This window comes from Fulmarus glacialis, unplaced genomic scaffold, assembly GCF_000690835.1.
Source record: "Fulmarus glacialis isolate BGI_N327 unplaced genomic scaffold, ASM69083v1 scaffold14381, whole genome shotgun sequence".
NCBI classification, from domain to species: domain Eukaryota; kingdom Metazoa; phylum Chordata; class Aves; order Procellariiformes; family Procellariidae; genus Fulmarus; species Fulmarus glacialis.
In genome coordinates this window covers 19161-34973 of record NW_009190965.1, presented here as the reverse complement: position 1 = coordinate 34973, position 15813 = coordinate 19161, and the positions used below count along the sequence as shown (strand labels likewise).

General features: G+C 40.4%; 1 protein-coding gene across 1 annotated transcript in view; it reads left to right on the top strand.

Annotated features, from left to right (window-relative positions):
• SLC28A3 (solute carrier family 28 (concentrative nucleoside transporter), member 3) overlaps nt 1-15526 on the top strand; it is a 41276-nt gene extending 25750 nt beyond the window's left edge. Inside the window, exons 9-18 of the mRNA XM_009586513.1 lie at nt 1456-1536; nt 2601-2681; nt 3700-3825; nt 4977-5107; nt 5934-6102; nt 7737-7934; nt 10588-10669; nt 11510-11608; nt 13335-13458; nt 15412-15526. Of these exons, the coding sequence (XP_009584808.1) occupies nt 1456-1536; nt 2601-2681; nt 3700-3825; nt 4977-5107; nt 5934-6102; nt 7737-7934; nt 10588-10669; nt 11510-11608; nt 13335-13458; nt 15412-15526 (1206 nt within the window). The remainder of the gene's footprint in view (nt 1-1455; nt 1537-2600; nt 2682-3699; nt 3826-4976; nt 5108-5933; nt 6103-7736; nt 7935-10587; nt 10670-11509; nt 11609-13334; nt 13459-15411) is intronic.
• Nucleotides 15527-15813: the final 287 nt, after the last annotated feature.

Here is a 15813-nt window from a genome sequence, read left to right as displayed (position 1 = left end):
CCTACAGGTATCACGGTGGCCTCTACTTGTGCCAGGGTATGGAGTCGGCTGGGAGCCACATGCCTCTCTGGCATGCTTAGGAACAGGGAGGGGAAATGGCAGGGCAGAAAGTTGTTACTTTCACTGGACTAAACTTTCTGCTTTCACTGCATGGCAAACCACCCCTGGAGGATCGCTAAAAGGATCAGAGAAAGCAGCCTTATATTAACTTGTTGAAGAGCACAACGATATCTGTGAATTGCACTCTCTCCTTTCAGTAAAAGGTTCTGATCATCTAAATTGAGTTTCCAAACCTTTATCAAAATTGCTGATAGTACTAGCTCTCCTCTAGAAAGGCACAGCTTCTATTTACTCCAAAGGTCTGAACTAATGAAGTGTTTTGTTCTTTTTCATTCTGTTCCTTGCTTTTATTTATAATGCATTATGCCCTCAGTTGAACACACATAAAAACTTCCTAGTTAGTGGTACTCTTTTAACCGTAACTAATCTGTCTGCCTAATTTTGGACCTTTGGGGGGGGATTTTTCTTCCTGTTGTATACTAGCATAGAAATGCTGAGACCCTGTGTATTTAACATACTTGAGAATCAAGTGATACTAGTTTTATTCAGGATGAAAAACAACACATTTAATAACCCATCAGACAGTGGGTTAGGCATTCATGCAATTCTTTTAAATTATATGTTTAAGGAAAACATTTTTCCTTCAGTCTCCACTGAAAGAGACATATTCACTTCTTGGATTTAATAAGTATACATCTGTGAATTTGTTTTTAAGCAGATTCTGTAGCTCCATACAGTTACAGAGCTCTTGAATACTCCGCATTGGCATTACAATCAATGCTATAAATAAAGCAGAACGAAAGAGGATTTTTCTATAGTGTGTTGTTAAAAGGCAGCTACACAGTATGGGCTTTCAAAGGAAGCTGTCCTTGATTCTGTGAAATCCAGTCAGCTACAATCCCAATCAAAATCTCTTCAACTTCTGCTTATGTAGCAGTCTAAACTGTGTGTTTTAAATATAGACACAGAGAAGTTGAGCTCTGAATTCTACACCACAGTCCCATTGTATATATTTCTGTTCATGGTTTTTTAAGTCTACAGATGTACATATCCAAGTCTTTGTAGATGTCATTGCCTAGTAAATGTCTGAGCTGACTTAAACATTGCTATAAACTAATGTATATCATGTTAAACCAGACGGTTTCAAAACTATTGCAGTCCTGTTAGAAAACTATGTGGATACATGAAAAATAGTTAATCCCAGCACAAAAATAAATAACGAGTCTAGAAGGTTAAAAATTTTACAACATGAATGTAAACTTAATGACATGTTTTCAATACCTTTAAGTGTATCTCCAAAACCATGAGGCTTTTTTCCAAAAATCAAATGGCCTACAGAATCAAGGAAAGGAAAACCACTCTAGAAGCGTTAATGATTTTGTGTGTCCAAATCAGGTCCTGCCAATTGTGGTTTTCTTCAGTACGGTAATGTCTATGCTTTACCACGTTGGATTCATGCAGTGGCTCGTTGGAAAGGTATGAATTTTTGCCAGTAAGTACTCATTTGCCTAGTACGGGACACTTCTTGAACACACGCAGCTGAACTGCAGCATTGGCCCTGACCAAGCTGCTCAGGGGTAGACCTATGAAAAGTAGTTGTTTATTTTTAACCTGGAAATAGTTCCAAATGTTACCACTTGCAAAATCCTAATTGGCATCACATAGCACACTTTTGTTCCCCCAATCTGGTTTTATTGCTAATGTCATAGTAATTGTTAGATTTGCCTGGCTAGCTTTAGCGTTTCTCAGATGCCATACTTGCTTAAATCTTCCTTTCTGCCTGCCCCTCTCCCAGCTCCCAAAGTGCAGGATGGAGGTTACATCACAGACAGTGAATTTCTGCTTTCTAGTAAACACTGCAGTAGCAATTGCATGTACCTTTCTATCACAGATCCCCAGAATAAGATCAAAGGCTGGTTCCTCACCTCATGCTCATTTCTGTCAGGACCTAGGTCCAGTGCCAGTGTCCACTAAGATAAAAGCAAGTCCACAGAAAGTCCACTTCCTGCCCTATCCACCCAATGAACTTATCATATGAGGGAAAAGATCTTCCTGCATGGTGGTAGTTAAAGCTGATTTGAAGATACCCTTAAAAAGTCCTTTGTCCTTCTCATTCACAGGATTGTTAATAAGCACCACAAACCTCATGTAGCTGAAATAGTGTGCTAAAATTTCTACAAGGCATTTTTAGCCTTAATCTAAATATCACATTTATTTCGCTTCATATGATCCAGGTCCCTTTGGACAGGTACATAAGTAATAAGGACACATCAAAATATCTGCTTTGATTAATTTAGTTTAACAACTTAGTCCCCAGGAGGCTGGGGTACTTTCAGTTCTGTTAAATTATTCCTCCTCTGGCTTATTTCAACATGCTACTCTTAAATGAATGTGCCATATCTTGAAGCTGAAATAATTAACTCAGGAAATATTGTAAGGTGTCTCAGAACTCTTATATTGACATGATTAATTCAAGAAGTGCATGGAATGGGCAGACCAATGTGGTTTGTTTTTTTTTTTCTCTTTTTTAATCATTTTAGGTTGGTTGGATAATGCAAATTGTAATGGGGACAACTCCTGTTGAGTCTCTGGTAGCTGCGGGTAACATATTTGTGGGACAGGTGAGTTGGAGCATAGAAAAACATACTAGCAAAGGATTACTGAATATTGTGAAATATTGCTGCTCAGCGAGCATCTGTGTATAAAAAAATCATCATTTCATATGAAGCTAGGACTCCAGTACAGCAGGACTGGTGGCTGATTTCCAGAATTCCAGTACATTCATATGTTGGCAGTGATGCACAATGGGGTGGGTTTTGGGAACCATATGTTTTCCCAGTGGGAAGTCAAGCATAAATGTAGGTGATAGATCTCCCTTACAATGACTACCAGACTACTCCAAGGCTATGAAGAAATAACAATTTCAGGGTTTTTTCAATTGAAAAGGCAAATAGGATGAAAAGAGGGCACGAGGCAGGCAAGGGCAGGAGAGACAGACAATGCAGAAAACAAAAATCCAGGGCTGGCTGTGCAAGGCCTTAGCCAAAAAAGCATGGGACAGAGTCTAACAGTCCATTTTAATGGGAAATCCGTTAAACTCACACTACAGCAGTGTCTGTCCCAGGGTTCAAAGCAATGTGGAAAGATCACCAAGTAGCATCCAAGCCCAAAAGCGACGTTAGCATATCAGTTATTTAGCAGTGGTGCATCACTGTATCACACTGCTTCAAGTTTTAAACTAGTACCTCTGCATAACACTGCCTCCAGGATGTGCTCATAGTGGCTGGTATGCATGTTTCACTTGACGCACAGGCTTACCTGCAGCTCAGACCTGTGGCTGTCCCCAACTCACTCAGAATTGGATTAAGATTTCTTGGCAATTTCACTGGGCCTTTGGGGGAGATGGTAAACCAGCAAGAATTGTCTTCAAACAAGACAGATGTTGGTTCAATTTTCCTTCTTGCAGTAAAGAAACCCCAACCTATTAATATTCAGAGCACTCATTAGCACTAAGATTAACTAGTCAAAGACACCTAAGAAAGTGTGATGCAGCCACTTATTTTTCTGCCCAGTTAATATAAGAAATCTCTGAGGGTTTATTAGGAAGTTCTTAATTTGGTAGTTGTTTTTCACTTGCAGACAGAGTCTCCTCTCCTGGTTCGGCCCTACTTACCATACATCACCAAATCTGAACTCCATGCAGTCATGACAGCCGGATTCTCAACTATTGCTGGAAGTGTCTTAGGAGCATATATTTCTTTTGGGGTAAGATGGGGAGAGAGTACTGGAAAATATACTGTTTATCTGAAATCACCTAAGTATAGAAGCCCGGGTAAAATGCTTTGGAAGTATACCTGAATCATTCTCATCTTTTTTTTTTTTCCTGAAGGAATTAGCCACAAAAATCCCCTGTCTTCCAACAGTAAAAAGAATACCATGATCTGATCTTGGAGGTATTGTTAAGTAGCACAAACGTCTACCTAAGTTTTACAGAGAGACTTCCTGCCATAGCTGCAAGGAAATGAATGATCTGTATACTTTCCTGCAGTCCAGATGAACTGACATGTGGAATATACTAACTGATCAACCCTCCCACTTCTCTGGCAGTGATATAGATAAAGTCCTTCAGGAACTGTTGGTAGCCATGTGAACCTAAAGAGTTGACTGGCAACTGAGGTTCTAGTGATGCTGTACAAACACGGGTAGTAAACGTCTTGTCTGCTAAGGGCCTGGCAGCACAAAGCCAGAAAAACAGGGCTGAAAATGTGATTTATGATCAGAGTCATTGGGGGATCATTGATAAATAAGTTAGTTCAGTATCTGAATATAATACAGTGGAGAGGCAAGAAGGGAGGATTGGCCAAAAAGACTGAGAGAGTAAGAGAAGAAAATGAGAGATGAAAATACTGCAAAAGTTAGCAAAGAAGTTGTTTTGTGTAGAAATTTGTGGAAGAAGGGGGAAAGGGGAATAGAAAAATTTATGTTAGACCATGTAAAATTTTTGTTTAAATACAGTGTCAAGGGACAAAAACAATTTTCTGCCACTGCAAGGCATAGAGGGAGTGTTAAGGAAGGCTGGCTCACACTCACGTGCTCTGCTATTGCTACACCCAGCTGCACTCGATGGACTTGGGTTTTTTTTTTTTCTTTTGCCTTCTGGCTTGCCACTAGAGAGGAGTGAAGCAGTTTGCCTCTTGGAAAGATTACTCCATACTTTTCACTATTTAGACTTTTCCTGGCTCCAATTCACTTTCTTTTGTATTGCTCATTCTCTTCTTTTCCTTAGGAGCAATGTGAACTTTTTAATGACCCCCTGTAGAAAAATCATCCAAGTTTCTAAAAATTATAATTGCTTTCCTCCATGTTTGTGTATGAGGTGGTTATCACAGTATATTTTCTGTCACCTGGAATTCTAGGTTTCTGCCTCCCATCTGCTGACTGCTTCTGTGATGTCAGCACCAGCATCATTAGCCACCTCCAAACTATTTTGGCCTGAAACTGAAAAGCCTACAGTAATTCTGAGGAGTGGCCTACAAATGGCAAAAGGGTAAGCTGATCTAGGCTCTAGTTAATAATAGTACTCATGCAAAAATGAGATTTGGAAAAATAATTCCTCACACATAAGCTTTAGGGCTAGTACGTGGTAGATGTGCAAGCAATAAATTAATTACACACCAATATACCCCAAATGAGTAGTTTGTGAATTCAGGTGCAGCGCGCCCCATTACGATGTATGGAGGTATCACTACCCATTGGGACAGGCACAGAGATGTCAAGAACCTGGGCCAGACAATAAACCCTGCTAAGAAAGAGGGAAATGCCTACCTGAGGTGAGCCACCAAGAGGTTTTCCCATTTGCTCTGTTTCTGTCTTTGCTTTGTAATGAATCTGTAAATGCAAACATACAAAAGCAAAGGTGGAGCGATCATTTCAACAATGACATCAGCGACCTTGTTGCCCATCTGCAGAAACACTCATTTGACTTTAGAATGACAAAGGCAAAGCAAAAAGGCTTGTAAGGAGATGTTCCTGAACAGCCCAGGCATCGCTTCAAGGGCTGCCTGCAAGAAGAGCAGTGCCCACTCCCCCATCCCAGTGGTGCCACAGGCAGTCACAGTACTGAGACCTGATCCAGAGCTTGCCCAACCCCAAAAGTGCCAGAATTCATCCTGAGAGCACCAAAAGTGTACTCTCCCAGTGGCTCCCATGAGGATCAAGAGCAAAAACCTACTCCACCTCATCATTATTTTCCCTATGAGTGAACAGACAGCTTCTTTAGTAGATTTCTAATCAAGTCCATGTAGCTTTTAGTTCTATGATTTGTCCTTGAATTAAAAAGTGTTCACATTCTGGTTTTCTCTCCATTGATAAAGTGAATCAAAGAACTTGCTGGAAGCAGCCAGTCAAGGTGCCTCTACCTCCGTCCTGCTGGTGGCGAACATCGCTGTGAATCTGATCTCCTTCCTTGCCCTGCTGGCTTTTTTTGACTCAGCTCTCTCTTGGGTGGGAAATCTGTTCGACTATCCACAGCTGAACTTTGAGGTATGGTCTTCAGGTCCTTCATGCAGCTTATATACATGCATAATTTGTCTTTCTCAAATTAAGTGCCTGTGTGGTTTTGTTGGTTTGTTTTTTTTTTTAATGTGACCTAAAAACATATATTTTTACACACGTGTTCCTGAAAAATGTCTTTACAGCCAAAGGAAAATTGTTGCCATGTAAATATTTCTGTATCCATTAGTCCATGCATAGCTTCCCTCCGTGGTGCTCTTGCTAACCAGCAGAGCATTGTATGCTAATACCTGCCTCCTCTGACTTGGCAGTGCAGCAAATCTGTCAGTTACACACTTGCCAAGCCATTAACATCTCCTTCAGTGCAAACATTAAAGTGGCTTTAGCTTCAGAGAGCCCCATCAAGCCCTTAATGGTCACTAGCTTTACTTAGATAAGGACAATGGGGCAAGGCTGGACTCGCCTGAACCCACACATACTCAGTACCACTTAGTTCTCAACACAATGAAATTCTATAACTGCACCCAAATCACTCAAGTGAGCAAACAGGTTTTAAACAGGACTTCTTTTTTAACCTAGGTCAATACATCATTTTTGACCCAATGCAACAATCTTGATTCAATGGTTTTGGGATTTTTGTTTTGCAAGCTCCTAATAAAAGTGTGAAACACGGATATAACATTGTGATAAAGGTGCTGCAGAAGTGAATAGACACTCGTAGCAGATGTGGCTTCAGCAAAATTAAGATGTTACCCTGCACAGCTTCAACAGATTACCCCACTGCACAGACACCCACAGCAGAGGAAAGGCACAAGTACACATACCTCAGCCACACTCGTGCAAGGGCTGGTATTTTAGTAACTGCTGGATGGAGTCAGATTTGGACAGATAGATAGCCCACAAGGAGCTGAGACCCACAGACAAGTTGCATTCAGCCATCCATCACTTTTGAGAGACACTAACCTCTAGCCTTTTGCGGGCAGAGAAACCAACCAGGAATAGTAACTGCTTAAACACCTCAGTTACATTCACTAAAGATAATCTGACCAAACCCTTTCACAGCTGGAGCCATTTTCTCTCTTATATAAAAATAAGCTATACTGTGATATGGGATTTTTTTTAATTTGCATAAAACTTTTAATGCTAGGAAAAAAGGTACAGCTTTAATTATGTCACATGCACAGCTTTATGCAGAGACAAGTCTTTTATTTACACCAGTTGGAGTCCAATAACCTGGTAATTAAACATGTTCATTAACACACTTTCTTTAGTCAGCAGAAGAACCAGACTTCTCAATTCTCTTATCAGCTCTTTTAACTGAACCCTCCTTTGCTTCAAACATTATGCCCAATCTGAAGCTATTGCTGGGGAAAAAAGGCACAGAAACTTTTGGTTTACTTTAGGTAAATTTAGGTGTAAAATTAGGGACATACCTAATTACTTTGTTATATCTAGATTTTGGGTTAGTCTTTTAAAAATTAATCAAGCATACCTTACTATTATAAACCCTCAGTCTCCCAGACATGTTGGCAGTAAGAACTCAAGGGCAATTTTCCTCTGCTGAAATGAAACCATCCTTATTTTAAGTTTAGAGAACTTATCACATGCCATTGTTCTTTGACCAACCATATCTTTTGACCTGCTTTGTCCTATATATTTTGCAGAACATTTGTGCTTATGTCTTTATGCCATTCTCTTTCATGATGGGGGTAGACTGGGAAGACAGTTTTATTGTCGGTGGACTACTAGGTTACAAAACGTTCTTCAATGAATTTGTGGCTTATGAGCGCCTCTCAAAACTGATTCACAACCGAGAAAAGGGTGGGAGCATGTACATTCATGGTGTGAAACAATATATGACTGTAAGTAACATTTTCTATTCTACAGATTTATTGGATCTAATACTTTTCTGCTGAAACTCATCTTATGTTTTAATATCCCACAAAGGGATAATCATGGCATATTACTCTAAAGTGTGTTTTTCAATGACAGAGTTCAATTATGAAAATGCAGCATTGCTTTGTGAGGCTGCCATGACTGTCATCACACTAGCTATCTCAAACAAACATACCAAAAGAAAGGCATAGTTTTGGGGAACAGGACAGTGTGCGTACTCCAAGGCTGTCTTCAAGGTGAGTTTCTTCTCACCTCATTCTTAGGTAGCATTTCTGTATGAGATACTCTCCCAGGAAAATCCTGGGTAAGAACTGGAGGATCCTCCTGCCTGCAGAGGTTTAGCCAAGCATTAAGCTTCAAGACAGGCATCCAGCAAGCTTTAGCTGATGGCATTTAAGATACTACTGGCACACCTCTCCTGGAAGTTATTGTCCCCTGTGCAGAGGGCAGTAACACAAGACATGTATTACATGGCATATACCTCCGTTGCAGCATGGAGTCCAACCAGTTTTTTCAATTGCTGATGAAAGTTAGTTTGCACAAGGATTTCCAGCCAAAGGCTGGGCCCACCTGTCATTCACACGTCCACCCATATTCACCCAACAGGATACATAATTCCTGAGGAAGAAACCTAGAGGATGGCAGTTCAAAGGGCATGCTAGGTATATGCACAGGGGCAAAGCGCATGCAGGGATGGAGGCTGACCTTTGCCGCCATGATTGCTCCCTCATCTGGCATCCACATGCAAGCCTAGGCTGAATTTGTCCTCATTCTAAGCACAGGCAACAAAACTCATGATATCTGGCTTTACACCTGTGCTGGACTTTCTTCTTCAAATCAAGACAAACTGTCACTGTAGAGGACTCTTAATTAGGAAACATCCTTTTGTACAGCTTTTAATCTTCATTTGATCTGGTGTGATGCTGTGGATACTTGCTTTACACAAAACGAAAAACATGTTCCTGACCACTTGCATTCCTTATTACCAGAACACATTTCACAAGTGGAGGTAGAAAGCCAAGTGCTCTGATCAAATACTCACACACTTGCCTAACCATCCAGAGTTCCTGGATCCTGGAAATAGGATCCTGGACTAGATGGACCTTTTATCTGCCCTACTATAGTCACGCTATGTTCTACAAGGAGAATATGGCTCTAAACTCCTGAATGAGTGAATTTTTTTTTAATCTGGAAGTCAACCTTAAAATTCAGATCCCATCAACAGTATTTCACCTGTTTTCTTTTTTTTTTTTTTAAAGATGTCATATAAACCTTTCATTTTAACTTCTAATACCTATATAAAGCTATGTAAGCTTCCATGGTAAAAAACTCTGAGATATAAAAATAATTTTGATTCATAACACCAGTAAAAATTGCCCAGTAACCATTTTAATTATGGCACAACAGTTCAGGTGAGAGTGCGCTTGATTTCCACTTTTAATTCCTCTTCAGCTTCAGAATACATCCAGGCACAGATATTCAGTCAGAGCGAGCAAACAAGCGGTCTTCTGAACTCCCTCACCTGAGTCAGTAATAACAAGGCTTCCTGTTTTCAGAGCTAGGAAAGTGCAAATGAAAGCAGGGAAATCACAGTACACAAAGCCTTTTCTAGGAAAAGCAGGTAGAGTGGGTAGTTGAAAAGCATTTTCCTGCATATGTGCAGTGATTGAAAATATCTACAAATTGGTTTTCATAAAACAGGAATGGAAACAGAGAAACTTCTAATAAACAGGAAACCTGCTAGAACACTCACTCAAGTGTCTTCAGCTTGAGCCTAAAACACAGTAAATAAGAGTTCAGAGCTGCCATGGGGGCAAAAATCCATTTGCTGAGACATGTTGCCTCCTTTCCCAAAATGTTTGAACTACATTTGTCTCAAGGTTTGCAAGGTTTGTAGTCTTGGACTTCACTCAAAGTCGTTTTTTGTCCTGTGAGGGGTCCCTCCATGGGGGCAAAGGCCAATCCAGCCTTGTCTCTGCTCTGAGGTCCAGACTGAGCTGGTGTTGCCCAAGGGGAGGATGGTGGCTGAAGCCAGGAAAGAAATAAGTTGCTAATGGGGATTCCAAAATCATAATGGCCCTCTGCCTGTTATCACATCAAAGCACCCACTCTCTAGGAGACCCATGTCCCTTTTCTTCCTCTGTGCACAGGGTGGAGCACACACAGAGCAGCTTTGCACATGGAGCCCTCTGCTTGTTCAGGGACAAAGAAGTAAGGGATACATACAAAACTTGAGGTTTCAACCAAATGTTATAGAGGCAGTCCAGCTATGAACAACAAGCTGAGTTAAAGCTCTCTGACTCATACCTTCAAAAAACAGCAGCTAAATTGCCACTAGTAAGATAAGAATTATTTTTTGTCTTTAATTACTAGTACTCAATTCAACAAGACACAGCAATACACATGAAAAATAAAACCATCACATGGTTTATGAGTCCTCATATGGGTAGTGGCTATGAAAGCCTGCGCCTTTCAGCAAGAGAATGAGCTTACATTGCTGAAAGCTGCACACTCGGCCAGCCACTCGGAGCCCTAAGCCACACAATGCCATGTTTTCAAACCTCTAAATCAGGACGGGCTGTCTCAAACCACTCAACAGGGTGTGTGTTTGTTTTCCAGGTTCGCTCTGAAGTCATTGCCACCTATGCTCTTTGTGGGTTTGCCAACTTTGGCTCTCTGGGACTGGTAATAGGAGGCCTGAGTAAGAACTCCTCTCATTGACAATTTATTTGGCAAGCAAATCCCAAAGAAAACACCCAAAGGAAGGCTGCGGGTGAAGCTTAGCAGCGTTAGGGGCTGAGCACCTGCTCTGCCAAGACCCAGCTGTGCATGGAAGGGCTCCCAGAGCGGCACAGGCTTTGGCATGGAGGTACTGGGAGAGGGGCTGAGGGCAATGGGAGGGGACCAAGCCCAGCCAATAGGCCTCCCTGTCCAGCCCTCCCACTGCGAGCCTGAGCTGCTACAGCCCTCAAGCTTCAGGAGGAGCAAACCACATCTGTAGCCTGCTGGTTTGAAAGACCACTTGGCTGTTTCCTGTAAAAATGTCACATATATGCAGTAGGCTTATAGGGAAAAGGGAGGGGAAAGGAAAACCGCTTTTCAGATCTCGAGGGGGGAAAAAAAAAATGAAACACCATCTGGGTTCCTCACTGGGCGGCCAGAATTGCCGGCGGACGCCTTCACCCTGTAGCCCAGGTGGGGGCAGCAGTGGGGCAGCATGGAGGAGCAGGACCCAGCCGTGGAGGCAGACGCCGGTGCTGTGCCTGGGGTTTGCAGCTGAAAGCCGCCATCGGCCAGCACAGATGTGCAAACTGCCAAAGCAAACAGAAGTTGACATTTCATACACAAGCCACCTTCTTAACGGAAAGAGCCAACATTGGTAGCCTGCAAGCGCACTAAAAATGTCTCATTTTCCCTCCTTGTTTCTCCTGGTTCAAACTGCAGGGTGGGAATTTCCTGTTGTGGTGGGAGAGCTGGCAGGTTCATCTTCTTTGTGTCTGTATGTATGTATGTTTGACACACACTTTAATTTTCTCCCTAGCAAGCATTGCTCCCTCAAAGAAAAAGGAAATAGCTGGTGGTGCTTTCAGAGCAATGATTGCGGGAACCGTCGCCTGTTTCATGACAGCCTGTGTTGCAGGTACCGTACCCAAGTTTGGTGTCTCTTACAGCCGGTGACCGCAGGATGGCAGTGCGTCGGTGTAAGAGACACGTCTGGGCAGCTCCTGTCACTCAAACGCTAGTATTTTCGGGTTTGGCGGGATTAAAGTCAATATGCAACGAAAGGTTCCTGAAAATTGGAATATGAAAAGATTTATTTTATTTCTTCCATTAGGTCTTATTTCTTTTTTTTGTTAGTCTGTGTGTAACACATGACTCATGAACAAAGCAAGTTATAGATGAGTTACAATCCCTCCTCCACACCTCTGGCTACAGGAATACAGAAGTAATTATGGAGCAGAAACAGAGAAGTGGAATGAAAGGAGGGTGTAACAGAGAAGGAGCAAGGGGGAAGCTGGACAACTTTTTGCCTTAATGTTAAATTGATATTTTGGGCTGATAGTATTCCCATTGAACATTTAAGTTAATGAAACTGTCCTAAGGTGGGACTCAACAGCAGATCCTCATTTTCAAAGTCTCACCTTCAAGAGAGAGTAAAAAGTCACAATGCAATAGCCATTTTAGGGAAGAAATTAAAAAGAACATAATATTAACGATTCAAAAGATTAATTAATTGACCAGATATGATTCAGCAGGTAAAATTTACCCCCAGTATTTCCCAGCTTTCTTTTCTGAGCTTGTGATGTGCAGAATTGCATGATGAAAGTTAAAGCACTCGTATTCCTCCAGTGAAGAAAGATCTTGGTGCTTCATGGAGCTGAAAAGAGCATGTCTGTTTCTACCACACCTTCCCTATCCCTTTGCGTTCACTGCAGCGATAGAAACATACACATTTTAAGGATAAGCCCACACTATTTTCTGAAGGTTTTAGAATTAGTACACTTGAAATGTCATTAGTCTCACAGCCCTCCATAATATTTTAATACATGACACTACTCTGTATAACTGAAGAATCAGGAAGTCTTACTAAAATGTGTCATTTCACAATCCTGGCCTTAAGAATAAAATTGTGAACAGCCACTGGGAAATCGTTCCAAAACAATAAAACCTGTTTTGGAAAGAAAATTACATTCCACCCACTCCTGCCGTGACAAATGCTTTCCTTATGCCCAGAAGAAGGTAAAAGAGACAAGCAGTTTCTACTACCCCAATTAAGATAAGAACATATTAAAAATGTGTCCGGGTTCCACAACACTGTGTACAAGAAGGATCTGTCACTGTGATATTTTTGTATCTCCATTACGACAATGAATGCTAACATTACTATTTATAGGAAATTTTGGAGAACATCTAGCAAAGCAAAGATAAATAAACCAGAACTATCTCCATTTAAAACAAAAAAAAAAGGTCCTGTATTTACGTGCACTGCTAATGCAGCATAGCTCCATTTTAGTTGAAAGCACACTGACCCAGCAGTGAGAAAGCCATTAGCATAACATTCTAGTAGCATTAAAAGGGGCAGAAAAACAAACTGTTCTATGAAATGTAACAGGCTACCATAGTTTAATTTCTACATATAAAAAAAAATGTTTGTGGTCACTCCTTAATCCAGTTCTGTAAAATGATTTGGATTTTTTAAAAATCACACAGTTCAAGGGTCTTAATCTTGCACCTTTACAAAACCATCTCGGAGGGCTGATTTCGTATCAGCCAGAATGTTTCATCTGACCATGCCCCGGCGACTGACATCCCCAAATCTTCTTCCTTTTCATTACTCATTAAGAAAATTGTTACTTATTTCACAGGAATGCTGACTGTCCCTGGTCTGGAAGTTCCTTGCCACATATTGTTAGGAAATGCCTTCAACTCCACAGATTTCCCGGTCAACAGCACAGAGCTAGTTGAATGCTGCCAGCAACTCTTCACCAGGTATTGAGGAACTCTTTATCCTTCTGTCAGCATAATTTAGGGAGTTCACATATTCTCTGAAAGCCTAATTTTACTTTTTGCATTTGGCTTTTTTTCTTAGGCACCTGCTTTCTATGAACTTGCATCTTTTAAAGAAATTAATATTTTAATGCCGCTGAATTGTTTTCCTTTTCTTGAGTATTTCTCTGTTATGTGCCAAACACAAACAGAACCAGCAGGGAACTCAAAACATCTTTGTCCAAACCTGGGCTTCCTGAAAGGCTAAAGATAGATTACCATGTAAAGATTCATGGTCTAGCTCAGGCTCATCTCAAATATTAACAAAAAATAAACAAAATATTTGAACTAACATAATGTTAACATAGTATTTGAGGATAACTCTAGCTGAAAAAAGCGAGGAGCTTTTCCTTCTGCTGTCTATGAATCTGGCTGAAGATACTAGTAATCGTGCCTGTTTACATAGAAAACTTTACACACATTTGAAGTAGAAAAATATTCTGAGGTAAATTGTACTTGATAATTCTCTATCCAAGATAGAGAAGAAAGAAATAATGATATTAAATAAGGAATATATTTAGACATACTTAACACTATCTCACAAAGAACCAAAGCTCTATGTATTTAGATTATGGCAAGAACCTTTAAAATTTGTCCAATATGCCACTTTTTTTTTCCATTTTCACAACCAGTTGCTTTAGAAATAAACACTCTATTTCATCTGTTTTCCATGGTATTGAAAGTAAAAGAACTTAATCCTTCTTCTCACATTTTTTTTAACAAAGACAATGTTCTAACATTGGGCATTTGTCTACAACAAAAACATACAATGTAAATGTAACAGTGATGTTTCTGTAATCTAACCTGCAAGAATTCTCTCGAGAAAATCCTCAAATGGGGAAATTTTTCAGAATTGTTTTGATTTCACTGGATCTGCCTTCACACCCCCTCGCTTAATTAAAACAGGGTTTTTGTGTGTGTAGTAGAGAAGTATCTTGTTACATCTTCTTAGTATCAAGACTTGTGGCAACTTGAAATTTCTTATGATGTTTAAGTCCTCATGTTAGGAATCAAAATTCCAATCCTAACTTCAGGTGATTTTTTTTTTCTGTATTATTCTTTTGACACATATATTTCTTCCTTCCATGCCTTGGCATAAAATGTAGCTTTGAATATGGGCATATACAATACGTAAGGTGGCCTTATTTTTATGGTAACATTTTTAGATTTCAACTATTCACAAAAATGTAATTTTAAAAAATTATTCATGTTGGTATCAAGATCACCAGCTTGTGCCTGAACATCAGCGCTTGCATATCGCTGCAGGAAATTTCTGTCCTGGTGACCTGATGTTCCAAATGAGTTTATCATACCATTGAACTAGTGTCAAAAACTTTTTTGCACAGTAAAAATCATCTGTGATACTGGATACATTCCTTCAGTCACGTTTCTTCACCACTCCAACTTTTCCTCATCACGCTAATTTTAACTCTACCAGGTCGCTACAAAGACAGAACTTGCTCTGTTTTCACCAGAATCAATGTTGAGCAAATGCTTCAAAAATGCAAAAACCTTGAATAGTGAAGTGAAACCCTCAATCATTTCAGTTATCTAGGAAGATATACCCAAGGCATGAGGACTTTATATAGAAAACCACGCATCACCCCGATAAAAAGGGAGAACATCCGGTCATGGCACACGGCTGGTGTTTGGAAAGTCTTCTCTCTGTTTCATTTATCATTAAAATTTTAACACATTTAAAGTTGCTTTGGAGAAAGTGTGTAAGTGTGTGTGTGTGTGCATGAGTGTGTGCATGTGTATGTGCATATGTGTGTGTATATATACATGTACTACATATATAGGGTGGGGGGCAGGGGGGAGAGAGAGAAAGAGAGAGAGAAATTCCCATAAGAGAAAGGGAGTATATCTGATTTCTGCTTTTATTTCCTTCCCCAGTGTAAATCATTCACAGGAGATCTTCCCTGGAGGAAACTACAGCCTGAGTTCCTGGAAAGGATGTTGCCAAATATTCGATCGACCTGCTTTTCACTGCACTTGGTTTAAACCTTAATTTTGGGGGGGGATAGGTCATAAATAAGAGCTATGTTCCTTGGTAGAAAGGTAATAAAAATTTTCCTTTTTCACAACAAGTGTGAACCCCCGCTCCCAACCTTTATTTTCCATCTCTTACCAGCCCAATTCCTCTGACTTACTTGGAATTACTCATAAATTAAACTGGGATAAATAGAAGACATCTCTTGCTGCAGATCTCTTCTCCCGTTACAGATCAGAAGAGAAGGAAAACATTTCTGATCAAGAGCCTGATTCTCTTGATTTCATTTCTACCCTGAAACTGAT